The sequence below is a fragment of the Acinonyx jubatus genome, chromosome C1, assembly GCF_027475565.1.
Source record: "Acinonyx jubatus isolate Ajub_Pintada_27869175 chromosome C1, VMU_Ajub_asm_v1.0, whole genome shotgun sequence".
NCBI lineage: Eukaryota > Metazoa > Chordata > Mammalia > Carnivora > Felidae > Acinonyx > Acinonyx jubatus.
Genome location: NC_069381.1, coordinates 81,363,442 through 81,386,266, shown reverse-complemented (window position 1 = coordinate 81,386,266; position 22,825 = coordinate 81,363,442). Strand labels below are relative to the sequence as shown.

General features: G+C 36.3%; 1 protein-coding gene across 2 annotated transcripts in view; it reads left to right on the top strand.

The window, feature by feature from the left end:
- Positions 1-22,825, top strand: part of DPYD (dihydropyrimidine dehydrogenase) — an 854,343-nt gene that overhangs the window by 807,028 nt on the left and 24,490 nt on the right. For both annotated transcript variants that reach the window (XM_027058524.2, XM_027058523.2), the window contains one exon: positions 18,931-19,074. In XM_027058524.2, the coding sequence (XP_026914325.2) occupies positions 18,931-19,074 (144 nt within the window). The remainder of the gene's footprint in view (positions 1-18,930; positions 19,075-22,825) is intronic.

Below are 22,825 nucleotides of genomic sequence, written 5' to 3'. Positions count from 1 at the left end.
ATAAATGACAATTTAGACAATGTGTTGCCTTGAAATTTTTAAATAATAAAATCAAAATCCATTATGATGAAAAAGAGAGAACTTACTGCAGCCAGTTCTGGTCCTCAAGGACTTTCCCTTCAAACATGAAATGCAAGATCATATGAAAGTCAGAGCAAGAGAAGACCCAAAGCCAGCACCCAGCCTTAATTCTGTGTGTTGACACAAAACATTTTCAAAGGCAAGTGGACAGTGAGTCTCCCCAGATTGTCAAATGTGTAATAGAATCCAGACCACTGTGTAACCAGTAATGGCTTCTTTAGCCATAACTCAAAGACATCCCATTTATACTAGGGTCTTTTTTTCAGTAGTGAATAGATTGCATTTAAATTATAAACTTAGAAAGGAGAGGTAAAAGGATTACCGAGTATGAGAGATAAATGAAGAAAAGCAGTAAAGCCTATGGATTCAGAAGGATAAGTCCCCCAGTTCATCTGACATAAGAGATGGATTACAATGTCTCTGAAGTGGGGGGCAGTTTACTTAGGAATTTAGCAGTAATTTGCATTTAAGGAATCCATTAGTACCATCATATACACACTTCTATCATTGGATGACTAATAGGAATACATGGTATTTGCTTATGATTTTATAGATTCTAATAAAATATGACATTATCTTTTTGAGTCATTCTTATTCAGGGAAAACCTACTTTCCTAGGACTTGGCTGACGTAACCCACATCAACCATTAAATGACATAATGATGCTGTATCTTTTGACATTGTCTTGTGTATCTTTCTCCCTGTGGCTCATTCTGTCCTAGAAAAAGTATCTCTAAGGAGCAGTGCTTGAATTAATCCCTGCATGCTGATCAACAGAAATTTTTCCTAGAAATAACTAAGTCTGTCAACTGCCCAGGTATTTAGCTCATGCAAAGATGTTCATACAGAAATTCAAGAGGTGAATTGTGCTCTTAAAAAACATTCAGACATTATGGTTTTCTTTGAAGGAACAAGGTTATTTGTGATATTTGCCCCTAGAAACCACCTTAGAAGACATAAATACAAATACATATTTTACATATTCTTCAGTTTAAAAAATTGGCATTACCTAACTTGTAGAGGAGAGATGGGGTGGCGGGGGAGGGGTGGAATGGAATTCAAGAAACAACAGACACCTATGTCAGAGGCATTCAGCTCTGGACTCAACCCAAATCAGAAGCATCCAGTGACTACTCCTCTCTGCCTTTTTCTTTCAGTTACTCACATTGTTTTCTGGCGTAAAGCTGGAAATAGAACAGTGTTTGTTCCCTGCTTTTGTCTGATGATAATTTCGTTGCTGTTGTTTCATATTCCTAAAATTTGGACTCTTATTTACAAATAGGATTTTAGGAATGATGATGTAATTTCCACATAGCATGGCTCTCAGAAAATTGAGATACCATATTATGGCTACTATGAGAAAGAAAGTTAAAAACGAGCCAGTAAGTATTTGAGGAACACAATGCATTTCATCCATTCTAAGACATTCATTTTTTCCAGGATGTCTTGCAATTAATTTTTCTTTAAATTAGCAGACTGTGAATGCTTAAAAGTTTTAGTAATATTTAAAAAAATTATTTTGCTTATTATTTTCCTCTTATCATATACACAAAACATGGTAACATCTTAAATGGGATGAAATACAATGTTGTGTTTTCAATTTGTAGTAGAAAAACATAAAATTACTCATTGGGGAGTACTTGTAACTGGTATTCTAATACATCAACATAGATTCTCTCTCAAACTCCACTAGACAGAGGAAAACACATTCTCTTGGAAAGATCGCTCACAAAAAAATTCAAAATCTCATCCTCATTCTGTTTAGAAAGTCACTTTCTAAAATCTAACTAATGGGACATTGGGCCAGGGTGGATTAATGAATTCCATAGATAATCCCTCAAAACTCAATTTATTCATTGAATTCACTTCTTTCTCTACTAAACATGTTCCCAAAGATTGATGGGTAACCAGATTAATTAATTTGTTACATATCCTTACCCTTCTTTTCTTAGAGTCAACAATGAATAAAATCCAAAGTCAGAAAGAAGTAGCACAAAGATAATCCCTAATCTGAATAACTACTTCTAAATAACAGAGGGCCTACTATGCTTTAAGTCTTTCTATAGAATTCAAATATTAGACTCAAATATGGATGTCTTACATGTATTCATATTTATGTGTGTATACACACAGTAAGCACACACATATTTAATTGCATAGCTCTATGTATTTACAAGGCTTTGGCCATAATGTTCTAAAACCACTTAAGAAGGCAAAAATGAACATACTGAAATTTCTTCCTGGGCTAGTAGAGATGAGGGGAAAAGTTATTGGGGTTTTCAAATTTATTCTAAAGAATTTTTTTAAATACCCACTGACCTACATTAATTGAAAGAAAACCAGTCAACTACAATTGTAATTGTTATCCTGTCAGGTATTTATTAATAGACAGACGGCTGTCATCTTTGTTAAAATGCTCGAAGTTGACAGAATTTCATTTACATAAATGGGTGGAAAATCCTTTTCTTACTTGTCCAACAAACTGGAGACAAAGTGCCTGCCAATGTTTTAATTTCTTTTTCATGTTCTGGTTAGAGAGTGAGAAGAATGCTTTCACTCCACAGTGTCATGAATATGATAATCTATGGAAATCACGGAAAGCAGGTACTTAAGTTAAGCATATACTGTACTATGGGAATCCCTGATGAATTCAAGTCTATTCTGTTTAGAGAAGATGTTGTTGCCTGTGAAGTGACAGACTGCCAGATGTTCATGAAGTAGCACAGTAATGGGCTCAGATCTTAGCATCTTTCCCCAACCCCCACAGATGACAGCATTTACTTCAGGCTACAGAATGGCCTTGCCTTCATTCTTTAAGAACTAGTGTTTACGCTTACTTCTCAACTATCAAATCTTCATTTTCTTAATTTTACTTATTTCAACATGTGAAACATAAAATTATATAACTATGTGAGCAATCCTTACTGTATAGGGTGTAGGTAGTCTAAATGTGAAATAAGCAAATTCTCTATCATGTAAAACATGCTTAATCCATTGACTTCCCTTATAAAAGCTGGGGGAAAAATGGTTTCCTGGAGGGAAGGGGAATGTTTTCTCTAGCATATTAAGCACATAGCAAATGTGCTAAAGCATATGTAAGTTCATAATAGAAAACTATAGCACATCGTGAGGATTTCTGTAATAATGATGTTGATGATAAGGACTAACATTTAATAAGTGCCTACTGTTTACCAAGCTCTGGCTTCATTTTATATACTTTATATAAATTATATAATCCTTACTACAACCCTGTGAAATGTTATTCACATTTTATGAATGAGGCAACTGAGACCTTATAAAGATAAAACAAAATTTGACCAGGTCAAAAACCTAGTAAATAATGGAACTAAGATTGAAAGCCAACATCAAAGACTGAACTCTTTATCCTAAATATTCTGCTTTTCATACATTCATTCATTTGAGAATGTACAGCAGGCCAGATATTGTTCAAAGTTCTCGGGAAACATCAGTGAACAAAACTTATGAACATCCTATTCTGGTAGCTCATATCTTCTAGAAAGGATGGAGATACAAAATAAATGAATAAAGAATATGATGATTATCAAAGGGGAGATACACAGAGTATGATCTGGAGGACCTACTTTCCATATAAAGGCCCTAAGACTTATTGGGAACAGCAAAAACACCAGTATGGTTGCAGTGTAGTAAATTAAGAGGAGAGTGGCAAAAAATAAAATTGAAGGGGTAGGCAGGAGCCACATAAGCCTGTAGTCATTGCAAAGCTTTTAGGTTTTATCTTAAGTAAATTGGGAAATCATTTGGAGAATTTTAAGTAGAGGAGAGACATGTTCTCATTTCTATTTAAGATAATTGCTCTGGCTACTGTATGGAGAGTACATTATAGCAAGTCAAAAGAGAAAGTAGTCAGATCAGTTAGGAGTATTCCTGGTGAAAGACAGTGGAGCCTTAGACTAGAGCCATATCAATGGAGATGGTGGGAAGTGGAGAGATTTAAGTCATATGTTGAGGGTGGAGCATAGTTTTGCTGGAGGATTGGATCTAGAGGTGAAGATAAGGGGAAAAAATGAATCCAGAATAGCCCTAGATTTTTGGCCTGAGCAAATGGGTCAGCAGTCATTCCATTAACTAAAATAGGGAAGACTGGGGAAAGAATACTTGGAGTGAAATAACAAGGGATCTACTTAAGACATATTAAGTTTGAGATTGCTTTTCAACAATTAATTAAATGTGTTAATTAAGTCACTGGATGTAAGAGTCGGGAGCTCAGTATAAAGAACAGAACTGGAGCTATAAATTTGAAAGCCATAGCTTAAATGATATTTAAAGTCATAAGGCAAGATCAAATCATTTGCAAAGGGTATCCTGACAGAGGGAAAGAAAGAGTGTCTACGACTGAATCTTGGATATTCCAACCTATAGGTTTCAGAGAGAAAGATTTACCCGGTAAGGGAGACATAGAAGTGACGTAGGAAAAAGAGTAGGATAGTATTTTAAGAAGGAGGGAAGGGTCCAGGTTGAATGCTACTGAGAGATAAAGTAAAATGAGCACAAAAGTGTGGCCATATGATTTGCAAAATAAAGGTTGTTGGCCCCATCACCACAGCCTTTGTGTGGCTGGGAAAAGAGGACAGATTTCCAGAAAGAATAACTGAGGAGTGAATGGGAGGTAAGGGTGGAAGAACAGACACTATTATCAATACCTAAGAGAGATTGGAAGGGAAATAGGTAAATGAAAATGCCTGGAAGTGGCTGCAGAGACAAAGAGTTCTTTTATTTGTTTTGTGTATTTGTTTTTAGGATGAGCGGGATTGGAGCATGTTTGTGTGTTAACAGAAATAATAAAATGAGAGTGAATCATGGGATGGTCAGAGATGAAAATTAAAGAATGATCAGATATATGCAAGACAGAGCCCTCAGTGGCTCCTTTGAAAGAACCAGGACACTTCCCATCATAACAGAAGAAAAGATGGATGACAGCACAGATGAAGGGGATTTATAAAATTTAGATTAGAAATATTACTTCAGTATTTTAAACTGATAATGTGAGGCAAGAGCCTCAACTGAGAATGAAAAGGAGTGGCAGTTTAGATTTTAGGAGCAAGAAGAAGATATAAAAATGCCACTCGGTAAAGTGAGAAAGCTGAAGAGTGACAGCAGTAACATAGCAAGGCTTGTTGGCACTATTGAGTGCTCACTTGAGGTTATAGTTACGAAGTTGGGGCGGGGAGCAGTCATATTCTGCAGCCACCTTCAGTTTTCAAGTGTAAATATGGAACGACTGAATGATTGGGTTAAATATGGGCAAAGATTTAGCCTGATAACTGCAAGAAAAGGTTAGAGGTTGTCATCTGAGAGGATTTGACCTTAAATGGTCAGATATATATGTATCAATGAGAATTGTGATAAATGTTGAATATGTTTATAGAATTATTTCTTTATGTTTAGTCCCATTACTTTATAAACTACTGTGAACTCCCTGAGGATAGGGATCATATCTGTTTTGCCCCCTATTATGTCTTCAATGCTTACCATGTAGAATGAGTCTTTCTTAAGAACACATTTTATTAGATCTTTTCCTTGGTATCTTCTCTTAAAGTACCAAAAGACACATGCTAATTTTAGGTGAAACAGCAGCCAAACAGCTCAGAAAGGACATGGCCACTCAATATAGAGGAGAAGGTGCTAGGCCGGGAGGTGACAGGTCTAGGTTTGAGTTTGCTCTGCCATTAACTGTTACATGGCACTGGGCCTTGTGTGCTTGCCACATCTGTGGGCCTCAGGTTTCATCAATATTATAATAATTCTGTTATTGTGGAAATTAAATTACATAATATGCAAAAATAATTTCTAAAAGTGTAAGTACAAAACTACATTATTTAGTTTTAGAGTTTGGTCCTGATGCCTCTCAGGACATATGATATTCAGCAACTGGTTGATGTTTGATGACGCTCAGAAAACTATGTACCGATTATTCTGCTCCAAGCCTAATGGCTGGTTTCTTTGACTACTGTTTTCATTTTGTATTAGCCATTTCCAAACATGAGGCTTATCTCTGTAATAGGCTATGGCAGTCAAGAGCAGGAGGGTCTAAAGACCGGTAGCATAGACGACCGGCCCTAAGGCCTACATAAAGCCCATAAAGCCCAAGTGAATTATTGTTTCCTGAAGCTTAACATTTGATCTAATGCAGTAATTGCCTAGGTTCACACTTGTTCAAAAAATGATATTTTTAATAAAATGATATTTTTTTAAGATCTATAGCCTATAAATTTTTTGGTTGTTTGATTTTTTGGTTTTTGTTTGATTTTGTTGTTTGATTTTTATGAATAGGAGAGTGAAATAGTTGGTTGTTATTGTTTTCTTGGTAGAAAACTTTAAACGAAGAACCAAGAAAATACAAAGAAATTATTTGTGTTGTGCTCTAAACCTTTGAATATAAGGTAATTGTTGAGACTGTACCTTAAAATACCTTACTACTACAAATGCTATTAGGCTGTAGGATGTTGTTAAAATTTAAAGTCACTGTCATTATCGGAATTTCGTTTATGTAATATTATGGATGAGGCCAAATATTACTTGTTTGGTCATTAAGCGTTAGATGAATCTCATTCTTGCCAAGCATTGTGCATAGAGATAAAGTTTCTTTTTTTATTTTTTTAGTATTTATTTATTTATTTTGAGAGAAAAAGAGCATGCAAGCAGAGGAGGGACAGAGAGAGAGAGAGAGAGAATCCCAAGGTTTCACTCTTAGCACAGAGCCCGATGTGGGGCTCAATCTTACAACTGTGAGATAGTGACTTGAACCAAAATGAAGAGTCAGACACTTAACCAGCTGAGCCACCCAGATGCCCCTAGAGAGAACCTTTCTGAACATTTTATATGAAAAGTGTCAGCATTAAGCTGTGACCCCAATGAGGTTAGCAGAAATTTCTTGTCAGTGTAGCTTTTTGGTTGATGTTAATCCTTCATTCATTCATCAAATATTTAATTAAGGCCAACTGTATGCAAAGAACTAAGGGGATGATAAAACAGGTTCAAAAAGCATCCTGTCCTCAGAATGTTTATGATATACTCAGAAAAATAAAAGCATGCATAAGTAATGCTAATATAGTTTAGAAAGTAAAAGAAGAAACAGAGAGGAAAATCCAAAATTTGTGAGGCAGTGACTGCCTTCAGTAGCGACCTAGGTATAGATATGAATTTTATCTTATGGATGTTTGCTAGTGTTTCCATGTGAGCATGCAGAAGCTATTGTTTATGGAGCACTTTGCCACACATATAAAAGATTCTTTCCCATGTTAAATACTCCCTACTAGTATGGTAATTAATTATCTTAGAAAATTCTTTCTTTTCAACTAAAAACTTGTACTTTTCTTTTCTCTCCAATATAAATCTCCTGCTTAGCATTGAAACCCTAAAACTTGACTTTTAAAATGATCATCATTTTTTCCAATGTGTCCTGTACAGTAACTCCAAATAGGGTTTTTGATTGGATCAAAATGTGATATTTTATGCCCTATGCCACACTTTCAGGTAAAAAGGCTTAAAGCAGTCATCCCGGTGTTTCTGTGTAGGAAAATCTCAAGTATCATATTGAATAAATATGGAAAAGACTGATTAATCTCCTACTCTTGCTCCAAATAGAGCCTGAATCCTGAATACATTTTTCATATTTATAGCAGGCCCATTTTCCTCATCACCCTACTTTTCTGTTTTCCTTTGCTTTCATCCCATTGTATGAAGTAATTTTTATTCCATTTTCCCTCATTGGCTTTTGCCCTTGACATTTTATGCAATATTTAGCCATGAAAGCAGTAGCATTTTGAAGGCGAATTTCCAAGGCAAATTATTTCATCCAAGTCTTCCTAAGGCATTGGAAGGACTATAGCTTAGGAAGTCTTTCTTCATGTGAGGCTAGTATTCTGTGACATTTTTATATGCAGAATACTCATTTTATCATTATATTGTAAAGATGTAAAATAACCGTACATAAATACAAATTATGTTCACTATAATAAAGTAACACTTAGGTTCTGTATTGCTATGTAGTTTTCAAAATAGTAAAAGTTGTATTTTAATAATCTATTAGTGCCTTCCTATTTCAAACAGTTGTTACGAAGAGCAAGTAGGCAGAATGGTCATTGCTGTCCCCATTGTACACAGATGAAAACTGAGGCCCACATAGGGAAGTGACTTGTCTTAGAGACCAAGTGTGTTCATCTCTGCACCCAAAGACCAGTGATCATTCTGTATATTGCTGTACTTTAGTAGAAAGATTCATTTTCTTCCAACGTCCTGTAACTTTCCACACCAAATAATACCATACATGTGCTTATGTTTTATTCTTACTGACTTGGCAATTTCGTGTCTGACCTCACTATTCTCCACTTCTAATATGCATGTGGTTGATTTTGTATAGATAGTGTCTTCAGTGACTTGTAACCAAACCAAATTCTGTAAAGATAATTACAGTGAAGCATTGGTTGTGATCTGTATAGACTCCTCAATTTATGCAGATTATAATAGCCTTCATTTAACAAATATTTTATTTATTTTAATTGTCTATACATTTATTATTATTTCACAATGAGAAGTAGCCAAGATATTTGTGGTTGTACCTTCCACCAGTAAAGGCTGAAACAGTTCATGAACTCACCCAACCTTGGAAGTTTGAAAACATTATTCATATTTTACAGCTTAAAAGGACTCAGCATGTTGTATAAATAGGAGGGAAAGAGTTATAATTTGTGACTCAGTCCAATATTTCATCCACAGACTGTGGATGCGATGCCACCTGGTCATAAACCCTGAGGATTTCTAACTGTGAATTTGAAAACAAAACAAAACATATCACTGGAAGGAACCTTATAAATTATCTGGTCCAACCCCATCATTTTACAGATGAGGAAACTGAGGCTCAGAGGAATCATAGCTCCCACAGGTCACAAAACGAGCGGATATTCGAGCTAGGATCAGAGCTCCACCTTCTAACTCTAAAGTGCTATTTCCAGTATTACCTCCCCCAGAAAGATGCCTCCCATGGGGCATTACTTCTGGAGAATGAAGTATATTAAATTCACATTTGGCTGCTAATCATTTTCTCAGCAGCTCTATGGTATTTCATTAACTGCTGCATGTAACACTCTGGCCTTTCACCTGTATTAACTTGAGCTCATTAAACTTGAGGCCAATAATAAACAGGACTGAACTAACACAGATATTTTGCATGGTATGTGTTCAGCATTTTTTTTAAATGGTGTCTACCGTGTGAAACATTTTTCCCTTCATGGTTTATGGAATGGGAAAAAACAGGAAGCACAGATTTCAAGGAATGGATTATATGTGTAGTATGCCTCCTTATATCAATCAAAGATATATTAAATACTCATTTTATACAAAGCTTTGTAAGGATTATAAAGAAACGTGAGTGACAGCACAGCAGAGGGTCTAGGCATCTGGCAGACAGAGATTTGAATCCTGGCTCTGCCATTTTTTTTTCTCAGTTTATTTATTTTTAGAGAGAGAAACTGGGAGAACGGCAGAGGGAGAGAGCTCACACTTAGCGTGGAGCCCAACGCAGGGCTCTATTCCACGACCTAAGCCATTTCTGTAACTGTCTTCTCATCTGTAAAATGGGACAAGAACAATACCCACCCCACAGGGTTGCAATATAGAACAGATAATGTACCCATGTGCTTTGCAAAGGGCCTGGTGTATAGCAATGCTCAATAAATGTGCTGATTTTGATGAAGATAGTGATGGCAATGCAAGTCCTTTCTTCATAGAACTTCTAATCACCTCTCATTACAGCTGTTGTTGAGGAAGTTGATTTTCCCCAAGGTTTCTCCCCACTTCATTTCTACAGAATACAAGCAAGCATCCTGCAGAGTGACTATTTAACCCTTGCCCAGTTTCCCACCAACATTATTTCATGTTCATTTTGACTGAGAAGTAACTCTTTTGCAGCTCACAGCTTATGCAGCCACCAGTTAACACAAGTCCTTATGTGATTCTGAAAGTGTTTGAGATTCTGACTGAGCAAGGGATGGTGAGAGTGGAGGGGTCATTTGCAGAAAGAAGAGCTGCAAAGAGGTAGAGAGAGAGAGGTCTGTTAGAGAAGTGTTCTGTGTCATAAAGAATGACAGCTGGGTGGTTTCGGGCAGAAGTCACTGTCAGAGTAGGGATGAAGCAGTCAGAGGGCATTGTGGGAGTGAAGATCGGTGTTGGACTGTTGGGGTCGGGGTTCATGGTCATTATTTGTTCTTTATTTTCCAGAGTGCCATAGACTCTTAAAACAAAACAAAACAAAAAAATTATAGATCGTCTTTTCACTTTCCGGCTTCTACCAGAATCCCATCTCTCAACCTTCTGGATCATTATCTTCTTTCTACCACAAGTACCCTCCCGTAAACCACCATAGGGATCTACATTCTGCTACCATAGGGATCTACACATATTGTCAAAGATCCGGTGTTTCCCTACACCCTAAAGAACAAAAATCCAAACTGCTGTGCCCAGAATTCAGAGCCCTCCATAGATTTCCCAGCTGTAGCACTCTCAACAATAGCCAAAGTATGGAAAGAGCCTAAATGTCCATCAACTGATGAATGGATAAAGAAATTGTGGTTTATATACACAATGGAGTACTACATGGCAATGAGAAAGAACGAAATATGGCCCTTTGTAGCAACGTGGATGGAACTGGAGAGTGTGATGCTAAGTGAAATAAGCCATACAGAGAAAGACAGATACCATATGTTTTCACTCTTATGTGCATCCTGAGAAACTTAACAGAAACCCATGGGGGAGGGGAAGGGAAAAAAAAAGAGGTTAGAGTGGGAGAGAGCCAAAGCATAAGAGACTCTTAAAAACTGAGAACAAAACTGAGGGTTGATGGGGGGTGGGAGGGAGGGGGGAGGGTGGGTGATGGGTATTGAGGAGGGCACCTTTTGGGATGAGCACTGGGTGTTGTATGGAAACCAATTTGACAATAAATTTCATATATTGAAAAAAAAAAGATTTCCCAGCTGTATCCACTGCTACTCCCCCAGTTACATGCCATATTTTAGCTTTATAAGAATGAGTTCATCCTGTGTTTTTTTTTAAACTTTCATGCCTTTACTCATCCATTCATTTATCTTTCTCATCTCTTTCCAGCACCACATACTATTTCTTCCTGTTATAATCTTTCATCACAGTTTAAATTCCCCCTTCACTAGAAAGTCTTCCTTAATCTCTTAGCTGGAATTAATTGCTCATTTGGATCAGGGTTACATCAAACTGTTTGCGCATCTGTTTCTCTACTTATTGTATTCTCCCTTAAAACTACCTAGAGAACCCAGATGTAAGCTGAAATCACTCAGTCCCGTCCTTCTGGAAATTGCTACAAAATCCCTGGAGATTATGTTCTCTAGGTCACTTCCGGCTATAAATTTCCCCTCTCATTGAATTCTGCATCTCCCTCAATCTTACTTCTTGTTGGTTCCTATTCTTTGAGCTATATGCCAACCCAACCATGAAACTCAAGCCTATTTTGCTGATTTTCTTCCAAATTTCTCTCTAAGTCATATAAGTATGTAGGAGACTTATGTAAGTTTTAAGGGTCAGAGAGGAGGATTTCAATTGCAGCAACACAGACAGCTTGACATTGAATATTAGCTCTTCCTCTTTATAAAAGTCCTCCAGCCCTCATACCATCAGGCTCTGCTTCCTTTCTGTCCCTCCCTCTTCCTTCTCTTTTTCTCTTTCCCCCCACCCTCTCCCTGATCTCTCTTCTACCCCTGCTTCAGAATTCTGCATTCCTCCTGCATATTGGTTTGGCCATCTCTTTGTTTTTGTTTCTCCTAAATCATGCCACAGGGCATAATCTCCCAAGCTCCAAGCTAAAGGTACTATTTTAAAAGTTACCGCTTTGGGGTGCCAGGTGGCTCAGTCAATGAAGCAGCTAAGTGTCCAACTTCGGCTCAGGTCATGATCTTGCAGTTTGTGGGTTTGAGTCCCACATCAGGCTCTCTGCTAACAGCTCAGAGCCTGGAGCCTGCTTCAGATTCTGTGTCTCCCTCTCTCTCTGCCCCTCCCCTGCTTCCTCTCTGTCCGTCTCTCTCTCAAAAATGAATAAACATTAAAAAAAATTAACTTACCACTTTAAACAGTTAAGTTTGTTTCTTTAGAGGAAGCTGATAGGCATCATTTAAATATTTCAGCAGAAAATAATATTTTTCTCACCTCACTTTCAAAGACCATGAGTCAGTCTTCCTCTCAAGGCCATAAACTGCTTTTAAAAAGAAGCACCTCCTACTTGTCTCTGTGGCCCCAGCACCTGCACTCTGTGGCCAAAAGCAGGTCTTACCTCCTTCATCCTTTGTTAGCATTCCATTAATGTTAGATTTTCTTCTCTTGATTGACATTCTCCCTAACATACATTCTGATGTTATCTCCTCACAACAAAATGTGCTCTGCTTCCCCTTCACAGAGGAAACTCCTCACTCTCCTGTATCTTACTAAACAGAGAGCACAGGGTTAGCAGTCGGCTGGCTCTCCAAGACCTCTTCCAAAGTGGGACCCTTCTCCCTCTGGTGTTTCTCCCACCTGGAGGGTTCTCTTCCCCCTTCCTGACCCTCACACCTCCATCTTCACCATTTGCCAACCTATCCTTCAAAACTTAGCTCAGATGTCACCTCTTCTAGAAAAGCTCTGACCCATCAGCCTGGGTTAGGTACACACTGTCATTGCACATCTAGCATCCTGTGTCCCCTCTGCCTCAGCCCTTGTCTCAGGGTACTGTGATTGTTATTAACTATAGGTTCTTTAAGGTCACAGATTGTCTTTTATAAATACCTTTCAAGGTCTGGCTGGCACTTTATAAATGTCTTTGAATTTATGAATCACAGCTGTTGAATAAGTAAGGTATGTTTTACTTCATATAATTTTAATATTAAATGGACCTATTTATATAATTTCTTTCTGAAAGTAATTGTTTCAGGTTGTCTGACATTTCAAATAACCAGCAGAATTGTTAAAATACATTCAAGATATTCATTCATTGATTGGTTAAGTTTCAAAACATATTGTACACCTATTATGTGCTGGATCAAAAACTAACTCTCTAGGACCTCAAGCGGGGATGATGGAGGCATAGGCTAATAGCGATAAGGCAGAAAATGCAGCAGGTGCAGAAGTTAAAGAATGCCCAGAGTATTCTGGAGCACTGTGAGGGGCCCCTAACACTGTAGGGAAGGGAGTCAGTTAAGAAGATACTTAGATGCTATGAAACCCAAGCTGAGGCTACAATGCCAAATAGTCCTGTACCTGATGAAAAAGACTGGCAGGGGCTTCCTCAGCAGAGGGGATGTATGAGCCAACATGGAAATACAGAGCATGGTACGCAATGCAATATAAGCAGTTAAGGCTTATGGGAATAAATTGGCAGGCATGCACTTTGCAAATGTTATTCCATCTAATGCTTATACCAACATCGTGTGTTAGATACTGTCATTCTCATTTCATTGATAAGGAAAGTTAGTAGCAGAATGGTTAAGTAATTGGCTCATAGTCACACAGCTAATAAGTGTAAAACTGTGATTTTAATGCAAATTTGACTTCTAAACCAGTTCTCTAACCACTATGCAAATGTTGGCTTTCTTCTTTTGCTAAGAAGCATGAACTATTATTGCTTTTGACTGATTCAGACATCAGATAGTTTATCAAAAGTTGCACTCTTAAATTTATCAGATCAAACTAATAGTTATACTTCATTAATTTCATATGCTTTGCATGTCCAACTCCAGTGTCCCCGTTTACACCATTGGGCACCATGTAGTATTATGATAATATGTAGATGGTCCTTTTCTCTTTGCCTGCTTATTGTTTTCCACTGTCCACATTTGATAATATCATGAAAAATTGTTTACTGTTATATCAGCGATTAAGTATTACATGCCAGTTACTCATGGGAAAAATCTGAGTTTCTGACTTTAAACCATGCTAAAACAAATTTTGAAATAGAAATCAGGGTCAAATGTAAGCAATTGTTTACTCTTGTAATTGAGAGAAGGGAAGAAGAAAAGTAGCTGAATTCAGACAGAACAAAACAGAGACCTCTCACTTAGTCTCCCATCTTGCATCATGCTGAGCTCACAGTGGTTGAAATTAAGGTATTTTAGAAACATACTCAGAGAACCCATGCTCCCAGAAGTTGTTCACCAAATTTCATATTTTAAGTATCTAAAAAGTATCCCATTGCCTTCTGGAGTTTTTTTTTTTTTTTTTAAGATTAACTCTGAAGTTTTATTTTCCTTTTTCTCTCCAATTAACGGTCATTTGATTGAGATCAAACGGTTTTCCACGAAAAACCATTTGGTATATCATTCCTTTAGATAACTACAATAACCAGGAATACTTAATATATAATTCAATATGACACTAGACTGTCATGAATGGCAAGAGGTACTTATGAAATTAATAACAATGATGAGTGTACATATGGAAATTATTGAACCTTGAACCTTTAATGTAGTACAGGACAGTTCCTGGTCCAGAGCTGGCATTTGATATTGTATTTGTTGAATAAATGGAAAAATAATAGTGTAACCAAGTCATATGTGAACATGTTTTTTGTAAAAAAAAAAAGTCAATTCTTAGATAGTTGTGAAACATATATCCTTTACATTTAACTTATTTCTTGGTCCGTCAGTGTATACATTTGCACACATGCACAAACAATTTTACATATATACTATATATATTATGTGTATATACACATATATATTTGGATTTCAGGTTTTTGCTGAGTGTGATATATATATTGTACTTAGTATATGGTGTGTGTGTTTATATATATGTGTATGTATATATACATATATATGTATATTGTGCCCAGTATAAACCTGAAATCCTTTTATCTTTTAACTTATTACCATTTGGATATCAAAGTGACTACTTACTGTGCTGTTATTGTTTCCCATCAGATAAGACACTATGATTAGGAAAATAGAGTTGATCCATTATAGTACTATCCACCAGTGCTATTAGCCAACTTGCTGCCGTTCTCATAAAAATTACGCAATTTAAATTGGAAGATACCAGTACCTGCTTCTATTAGAAACAAGAACCCTTTTCTACTTCATAATATGCTCAATTACCTTTAGATTGATCCATGAATAAATTATAATCCAAATAGACTTCTTTACCTTAAAGCTTTGCTGGCTTAAGATACCATTGTTGATTCATTATGTTGTCACTTTTCTATCGGCAATGTAATGCTTTTTATATCTGGATAGAGACAGTTTTCATGTGAGATACTGTTATCTTTAAATGAGTAGGATTTAGCTTTTCTGGTGAGAACAAATTCATCAGTGATGAATCCCTGGAGAAAGTATTGAAACAAAAATCATACCACTTCTGAGCTTTGTTCAGTTCATCAGTTACAAAGCAGCTTTTGATAGTCCTAAAGAAGTTTTTTCTTTGTTTAAGAAATATAGCATGACGCTCAAAACCTCTCACTTTGGGTTACTGCGGGCTACAACTTTTTCTGTAAGAAAATAATGAATGAAGAGGAAAAGCTCCTGCTGCTGGCTCTGTCAGGCTCTGCTGCCTCTCCTCCTGCAATAGGAAATCAATTAACTATATGTTCAGGCAGAGATTTGAACTAAATGCTTTATTAATCATCACTGATTACGCACATACACAGCGGCCAACTATGCATTCACCTTCACTATTTCTTAGTTTTATTTTGCTTTTTGCTGGTTTTTTTTTATTTGGTTGTTTTTTTTGTTTTTTTTTTTTTGGCAAGATCAGAACAGAAATGTATGCCTAAATGTAGAATATGTAAAGGTGGTCATCTGGTACAGGAGAGAATGGATCTTTTGTATTTTCAGAAAGTTTAACTCTTAAAATGCTCAGTACCCAGATATGGTAGAGGCATCATAATACATCACAGAGTAATTTTTGTAAAAAGCGCTAAACTTTCTCATACTAATTTCCAGAAAGCAAAATCACTATGGCAGCTTTGACGTTTTGGAAGTTGGTACTACACCTCACTTCTAGGATTTCCATATGGCAGTGAGAAGCTACACACAAATGGACCAATTTGACTTGGAGATGAATGGTGGAAAGTTGAGGGGGCCGTCACTGATACCGTGTGTGGGTGTGCTTTCAATTTAAAGAAAGAATTGGCAACAGTTTTCCTTCTTTTCCATTGATTCTTCTAACTAACACACAAAGAAAATCCTATAGGAAACTTTATGTTATATTGAGAGGCTCTCCTTAGGACTAATTATAAAAGAACAGAATGTTTTAATGATAGCCCTGTTAGCTATAGAAAGGCAACATAATTTGAACATGTGGTCAACCACTGCAAAAAAAAATTATAGAAAATATCATGCTGGTAGATGTTTACTTAGGCTGTATTCTGCTAGCACCAAGGGATTTTTAAATATTATTATTGTTGTTATTTTTATTACCATCATTGGAACAATTTGAAAGTATCACAGTTTAAAGTTAACTACTTTATTTCTCTCTCTTTGGATAAAGAATAATATAAATGGAAGAAAAAAATCTCCTCTGGTTTATGGTTAAAAGAAGATAGATCAAAAAGGTTCCAGGAATTATTTCTTTTGAATAACATGTATAGAACTCTTAGATGGAGTTAGATTCGGTTGAGTAAGGTAAGACCCAATCAGGGAATCGGAATAATGGTTCAAAGTTTCATTGAGCTTGCCATCACAAGAGACCTGCTAGAAACAGAGGTCACTTGTTTCAACATTTAAGGATGTTTCATAATCTTCAAGAATACAAGATTAGGATTTCGGTGCCCTTGGTATGTAAGAGAAGTGTGGAGAGAGTGATAGTCCAACAAGAACTATGTCATGTGGGGTGCCTGGGTGGCTCAGTCGGTTAGGCATCTGACTTCAGCTCAGGTCATGATCTTGCAGTCTGTGAATTCGAGCCTCACATCCGGCTCTGTGCGGACAGCTCATAGCCTGGTTCCTGCTTCAGATTCTGTGTCTCCCTCTCTGTCTGCCTCTCCCCCACTAGCACTTTGTCTCTCTCTCTCTCCCCCTCCCTCAAAAATAAATAAACATTAAATACTTAAAAAAAACCAACAAAACTATGTCATGTGGACATGCGTTTACCACCTTATGCGGTGTTACCAGAACCCCAGGGGCATTTCTTTGGCATGAAGTATAATCCCTAACACCTCATCTGCCCCAGGAAAAGGTTATTTCATAAGAGGACATTTCAAACAAGCATTATCTTTTCTACATTAAAAGGGCTTACGTATGTGATAAATGCTGTGGATTTATCCTCTTTTATTTTGTGCTAACAAGATGGCATCACATATTTTATGGTAAAATAGATACAGTATATTCTGTCCCTTCATCATATTATTTCATATTTATGAAATAATTAAATATTGTAATTTAGGAAAGCATTGAGGTATAGAGATGAAGTATATAGTTCTAGCTTAATTGTATATAAATTAATTTGGCATTCATAGCATTACTTCCATTTGCTTGACTTGTTGACATAATTATAGCAAATTGATAATGGAAGTAACGATCTTAGATATTTCCACATAAATATGTTCTGCTAATATAAATTTTCAGTGGCAGTTTGGCTGAATTGAAACATGGGTTAAGTTTAGTTTACCTATCCTACTAACATCTCTAAAGGACTGGAGAACTCATTTTCCAGGGGCATTATGCAACCTGACAAGTGGAGGCCAGTGTTTCAAAACAAGTGTGAATTTTCACCAAAGTATTTTCTTGGTCAGAAATCAGGATGACCTTGGAGTGCTGTAGTTTCCCAAGCCTCCATCAGCTAGATAAATGGGCTTTATTTTGTAAGAGAGAGAGAGAGAGGAGAAAGGGTGTTTTTACAGTCTTAGAAAAGAGACCTAGCAATTCCAGGTTACAGGCAGACACGGAACATTTGGGATTCAGTGGTGTCTATCACCAGCATTATGTGTCAGTAAAAGTGAAGATCAAAGGTTCTAGAAGAGGAGAAGGACAAAAGTGGAGAGGAAATAATTGTGGGATAATGAATGGTATGAGGGCATATTCGTGTTAACTTGAAACCACTTAGCATTCTTTCATTGACACCCAGGTATCTTTCTAAATGAACTTGGTAAAGTACAGTTGAATAACCTTGAGATTTTAAAGCTCCATGATGTGATTTTGAATACTGATGGAGTTTGTTTAAGCACTATGATATTTCCTCTGCTTTTCATTTCTATTTTTGCCCTCTTCATGCAAAATAAAATTTATTTTCTGTACGGAGAAATCAATACTTTTACCATTTTGTTTTTCAGCTATTCCAGTAAATTGCAATCAACATTAGTTACAGCCTTTAAAGAGAATGTAGTAAGAATTTGAACACAATAAAATAGAGATACAGATTAGAACTTTGGCAAAGTACCTTTGCTATTGACAAAAGCATTTGTCAGGGACTATGGCTGTGTCTATATTGTGCTAAAAACCTGATGAAGAGGAAAAAAGCATCAATAGGTTTTACCTTCTGTCTATATGAACCAAACAAATGGTCTAACTAATAGCTATTGTTTAAAGTGAATGAATTTGGCTTACCATTGTGAACTTTATTCCATTTAGCAATGTATTTTAATTAACATTTGTATATTTAATACATATATACTTAGTAGAGGTGTTCTGCTCTTGAGTTCTTTTTAATAATTAATGGAATCTGAAACCTAGAATAGTGATTCTTGAATAAATGAAGACCTTGTTACAGTATATAAGAAACAATCTCCAAACACATATTTGTTTGTTGATAATATTTATATGTTAATATCCTCACATTTTGCTCTTCCATGAGCTAATATGCTTTCTTATTTGTATGTATTCCTTTTAGAAACTGCCAAGTTTTGGACCTTATCTTGAGCGGCGCAAGGAAATCATAGCAGAGAACAAGATTAGACAGAAAGAACAAAATGCAGCTTTTCCGCCACTTGGGAGAAAGCCTTTTATCCCCCGAAAGCCTATTCCTACCATCAAGGTAAAAATTAAGCTACATATATACTAATTAAATATACAATACAGCTCAGGTGTTTATTTGCTGTTTAAATGTTTCACTTATTTTTTTAAAAATACACTGAAAGTTTTCAAAAATCTACCTATGGTGACAGGAGAGCCTCTTTTGTTTGTACATTTTATACTTTTTAGAGTACTGTCATAACATACGTGTTTCGTGGATATTTCTATATGTATTAAATAGGCCAGGAAATATTAAGGTGAATTCTTTGTCTTCTTATAGTCATTTTAAAATTATCTTCATCTGGGGCGCCTGGGTGGCTCAGTTGGTTAAGTGGCCGACTTCGGCTCAGGTCACGATCTCACAGTCCGTGAGTTCGAGCCCTGCGTCAGGCTCTGTGCTGACCGCTCAGAGCCTGGAGCCTGTTTCAGATTCTGTGTCTCCCTCTCTCTCTGACCCTCCCCCGTTCATGCTCTGTCTCTCTCTGTCTCAAAAATAAATAAACGTTAAAAAATAAAATAAAATAAAATTATCTTCATCTACAATTAAATCCAAGAGATATGTTAGCCATACAATACAACTGAATGATTAATATGCAATGTAATATCAATTTGGACAAATTTTGTCTAGTTCAATCTCTGGAAAGCCTGTACAAATGGGGTCTCAAGAGATTAGTTTCTGAGTAACAGCAAGAATTATCATTAAAGTAGAATTGTGGGTGTATTTGCATGTTTTCCTTTTAGAAACTGCCCAAGTTTTGGACCTTATCTTGAGCAGCACAAGGAATTCATAGCAGAGAAGAAGATTAGACAGAAAGAACAAAATGTAGCTTTGAACTTCTTATTTTGAGAGAGAGGCAGATTCACATACTATAGCCATAAGAAATAATACAGAAGGGTCTTGTTTAACCTTTACTCAGTTTCCCCAATGGTAACATGTTGTGGATATCACAACCAGGATAATGACACAGATACAATCTACTGATCTTATTCAGATTTTTTAAATTCCTTATTTGTGTGTGCATGTCTGTATGTGTGCATCAGTGTGTTTACTTCTGTGTAATTCCACCACACGTGTAGAATCCTCTTTCAACCACCACGGTTCAGATACAAGATGTCCATCACTACAGAGATTGCCCTGTCATACCACACCTACTTCCTTCCTGCCCACCTTGCCCAAGATGAAATTGTCTTAATGAAAGAAAAGGGAGTGTTATAGGAATTACAGGACCACATTCCCTCTGAAATCACCATCACTGAATGTGGCTTCAGTTGCTGAAACTTTTCTTCCATATTTAATGACAATATACTCCTACATTTCCATTTTCTGTTTGAGGCATCAGCTGGAAAGCTTTTTCTCAGGACCTCTCAGGGGAACCTCCCAGAAATTCATCTTTAGTTGTCAGCTGGGAATTGGAACACTTAAAAATTCCCTCTACCTCAGAAAGAGAGAGAGAGAGAGAGAGAGAAATATGTCCTATGTCAAACACAGTGGGGTTTACACTCGCTCTTACAAAATTTAGGTGATTCAGAGTTCTGAAAGGAAATACAGAAGTACACGAACACAAATTCTACCAGCACTTCAATACCATAATTCCAAATAAAGTGAATGCTTGGGACATTTAACAGCAGAATATCCCCATATACTCCTTAAGCTGTTTCCTTTGCATTATTTGTGTGCTACTAAAAGAATGAACTAGACACTGATGATAGAAGACCAGATCCTTCAGCTCTTCAGAAGCTTCCCCCTCCCTGTGTTTGGCTATGATTATTATATGATTTGAGGTTAAGTGAGAATTGTCCCACTTCTGTCTCTCTTCTAAATTAATTTGAATTAAATGTAAGAAATCATCTCTTCCTTATGTATAAAAAACAAAAGAAATATATTATTTATATTTGAGAGAAAAGAAGTGCAAGGTGATTATGAAAACATTTTGACCTTTTCTAGCCTTCTATTCCTTCAGGGAATATAGTGATAACCTAGAAGCAAGACAAAAACAGAACAAAGAAAAAAACTTATTATAGTTGAATTCAAGCTGATCAATCACTAATCCAAATAAAATATCAAACTCAGCAGAATTAAATAAACCAAAGAAATGGGAAGTCAGGAAAGTAAGTAAATATTTTTTTAGTATCCAGGAGGAATAAGGAGTATTATTAAAAACAGTACAGGTTTATATTCCTCTCCTAAGTTTATTTATTTTAGGTTATCCAATTAAAGTATCCCTGGTGTTCATTGCATAAGCTTTAAGACATGGTAGATACCATCTTCCCAGCATCTAAGACCATAATAGCGCTCGTGTAATAAAGGACTGCCATGGTAGATTTTCCCAATGTCCAATGGATTTTCCACTACCTTGGCTTCTCCTCAGGGTATCATACCCATTCTACCTGTTGTCATTTCTAGGAAGATGGTGTGACCTTTCAAATAACATAATGGTGGAGTGCCTGAGTGGTTCAGTCGGTTAAGTGGCCAACTCATGATGTTGGCTCAAGTCATGATCTCACAGTTGTGACATAGAGCCCGCGTTGGGCTCCAAGCTCATTATGGAGCCTACTTGGGATTCTCTCTGCCTCTCTCTCTGCCCCTCCCCTGCTCGCTCTCTCTCTCTCTCTCTCTCTCTCTCAGAATTAATGAATAAACATTTTTCAAAAACCACAATGGTAGCTGATAATTGTGGGTTGGTCTTTTTTGTTTGTTTTGTTGATAGCATTTTCACTAGTTATAAAAGCAACTATCTTTTTGGAAAGTGAGGAATTACATTTGTTAAAATAATGACTTCTCACTTTATCTTGTTTTCTATAAGGCTTCCTATACTGTAGTGGGAGCATATGTTTTACAGGAAGAAGGAAGATACAGAGATCTGTTCCTGTCCCCAGAGAGATCCCCAGTTTCAGATGACTCCTGACTTCTAGAGTCATGATATTGTGTGTGTATGTGAATGTATGACTGTATTTTTAGTTATATCATTCATCCTCCAATATTCTAGTATGGTTTACTAATGTAGGAGAGAAAGTTTATCTCCTGGAAGCATCCATGGAAGCATGTGGCAACGAGTAGCTCTAATGTGCCTACAATGTTCCAAATGCTATACATGTTTTATCTCATTTAATCTTCACAATACCTGGGATAGATACTATCTCTATATTCATTTTACAGATAATAAAATTGAGGAACAATGAAAAATTAAATAATTTTGCCAAGTCACATAGTAATTATTGGTAGAATGGGTGATGGAAATGAAATTGAGAATAGCTGGGTTAGGATATTCAAAAGATTGACTTATAATAGGAACTATAAAAGTTTGGATCCATTCTAGAAAATGTATGGAATATTCCTAGATTTAGATCATGAAAGATGAACATCAACATGGAATAATGAGAACATTTAGTAAAGGAATTTTAAGCACATGCGTTTTGTCATAGTTGTATTACTAATCACTTGAGTGAGGGAAAATATGAAATAGGAGACCTATAAAATGAGACTACTGGGCAAAGAAGTTAAATTCCCCTCCCCAACACTCTGTAGTTTCATTTGTTTAGTTTTTTCTAATGTTACATCACAAAGATGAATATAAAAATTGCCCCCAAGCCTACTTAATCATTATTAAAATTTAGATTTATAAAATTCTAGTCCTTCTTATATCTAAATATAATATGTTAAAATAAACATGGAATGTTCTTATATTTTACATAAAAACTTCACAATAATTTATATAGCACTTTTATATCAAAATAATGTTTTAATATTTTACATTTTTTTTTAACATTTATTT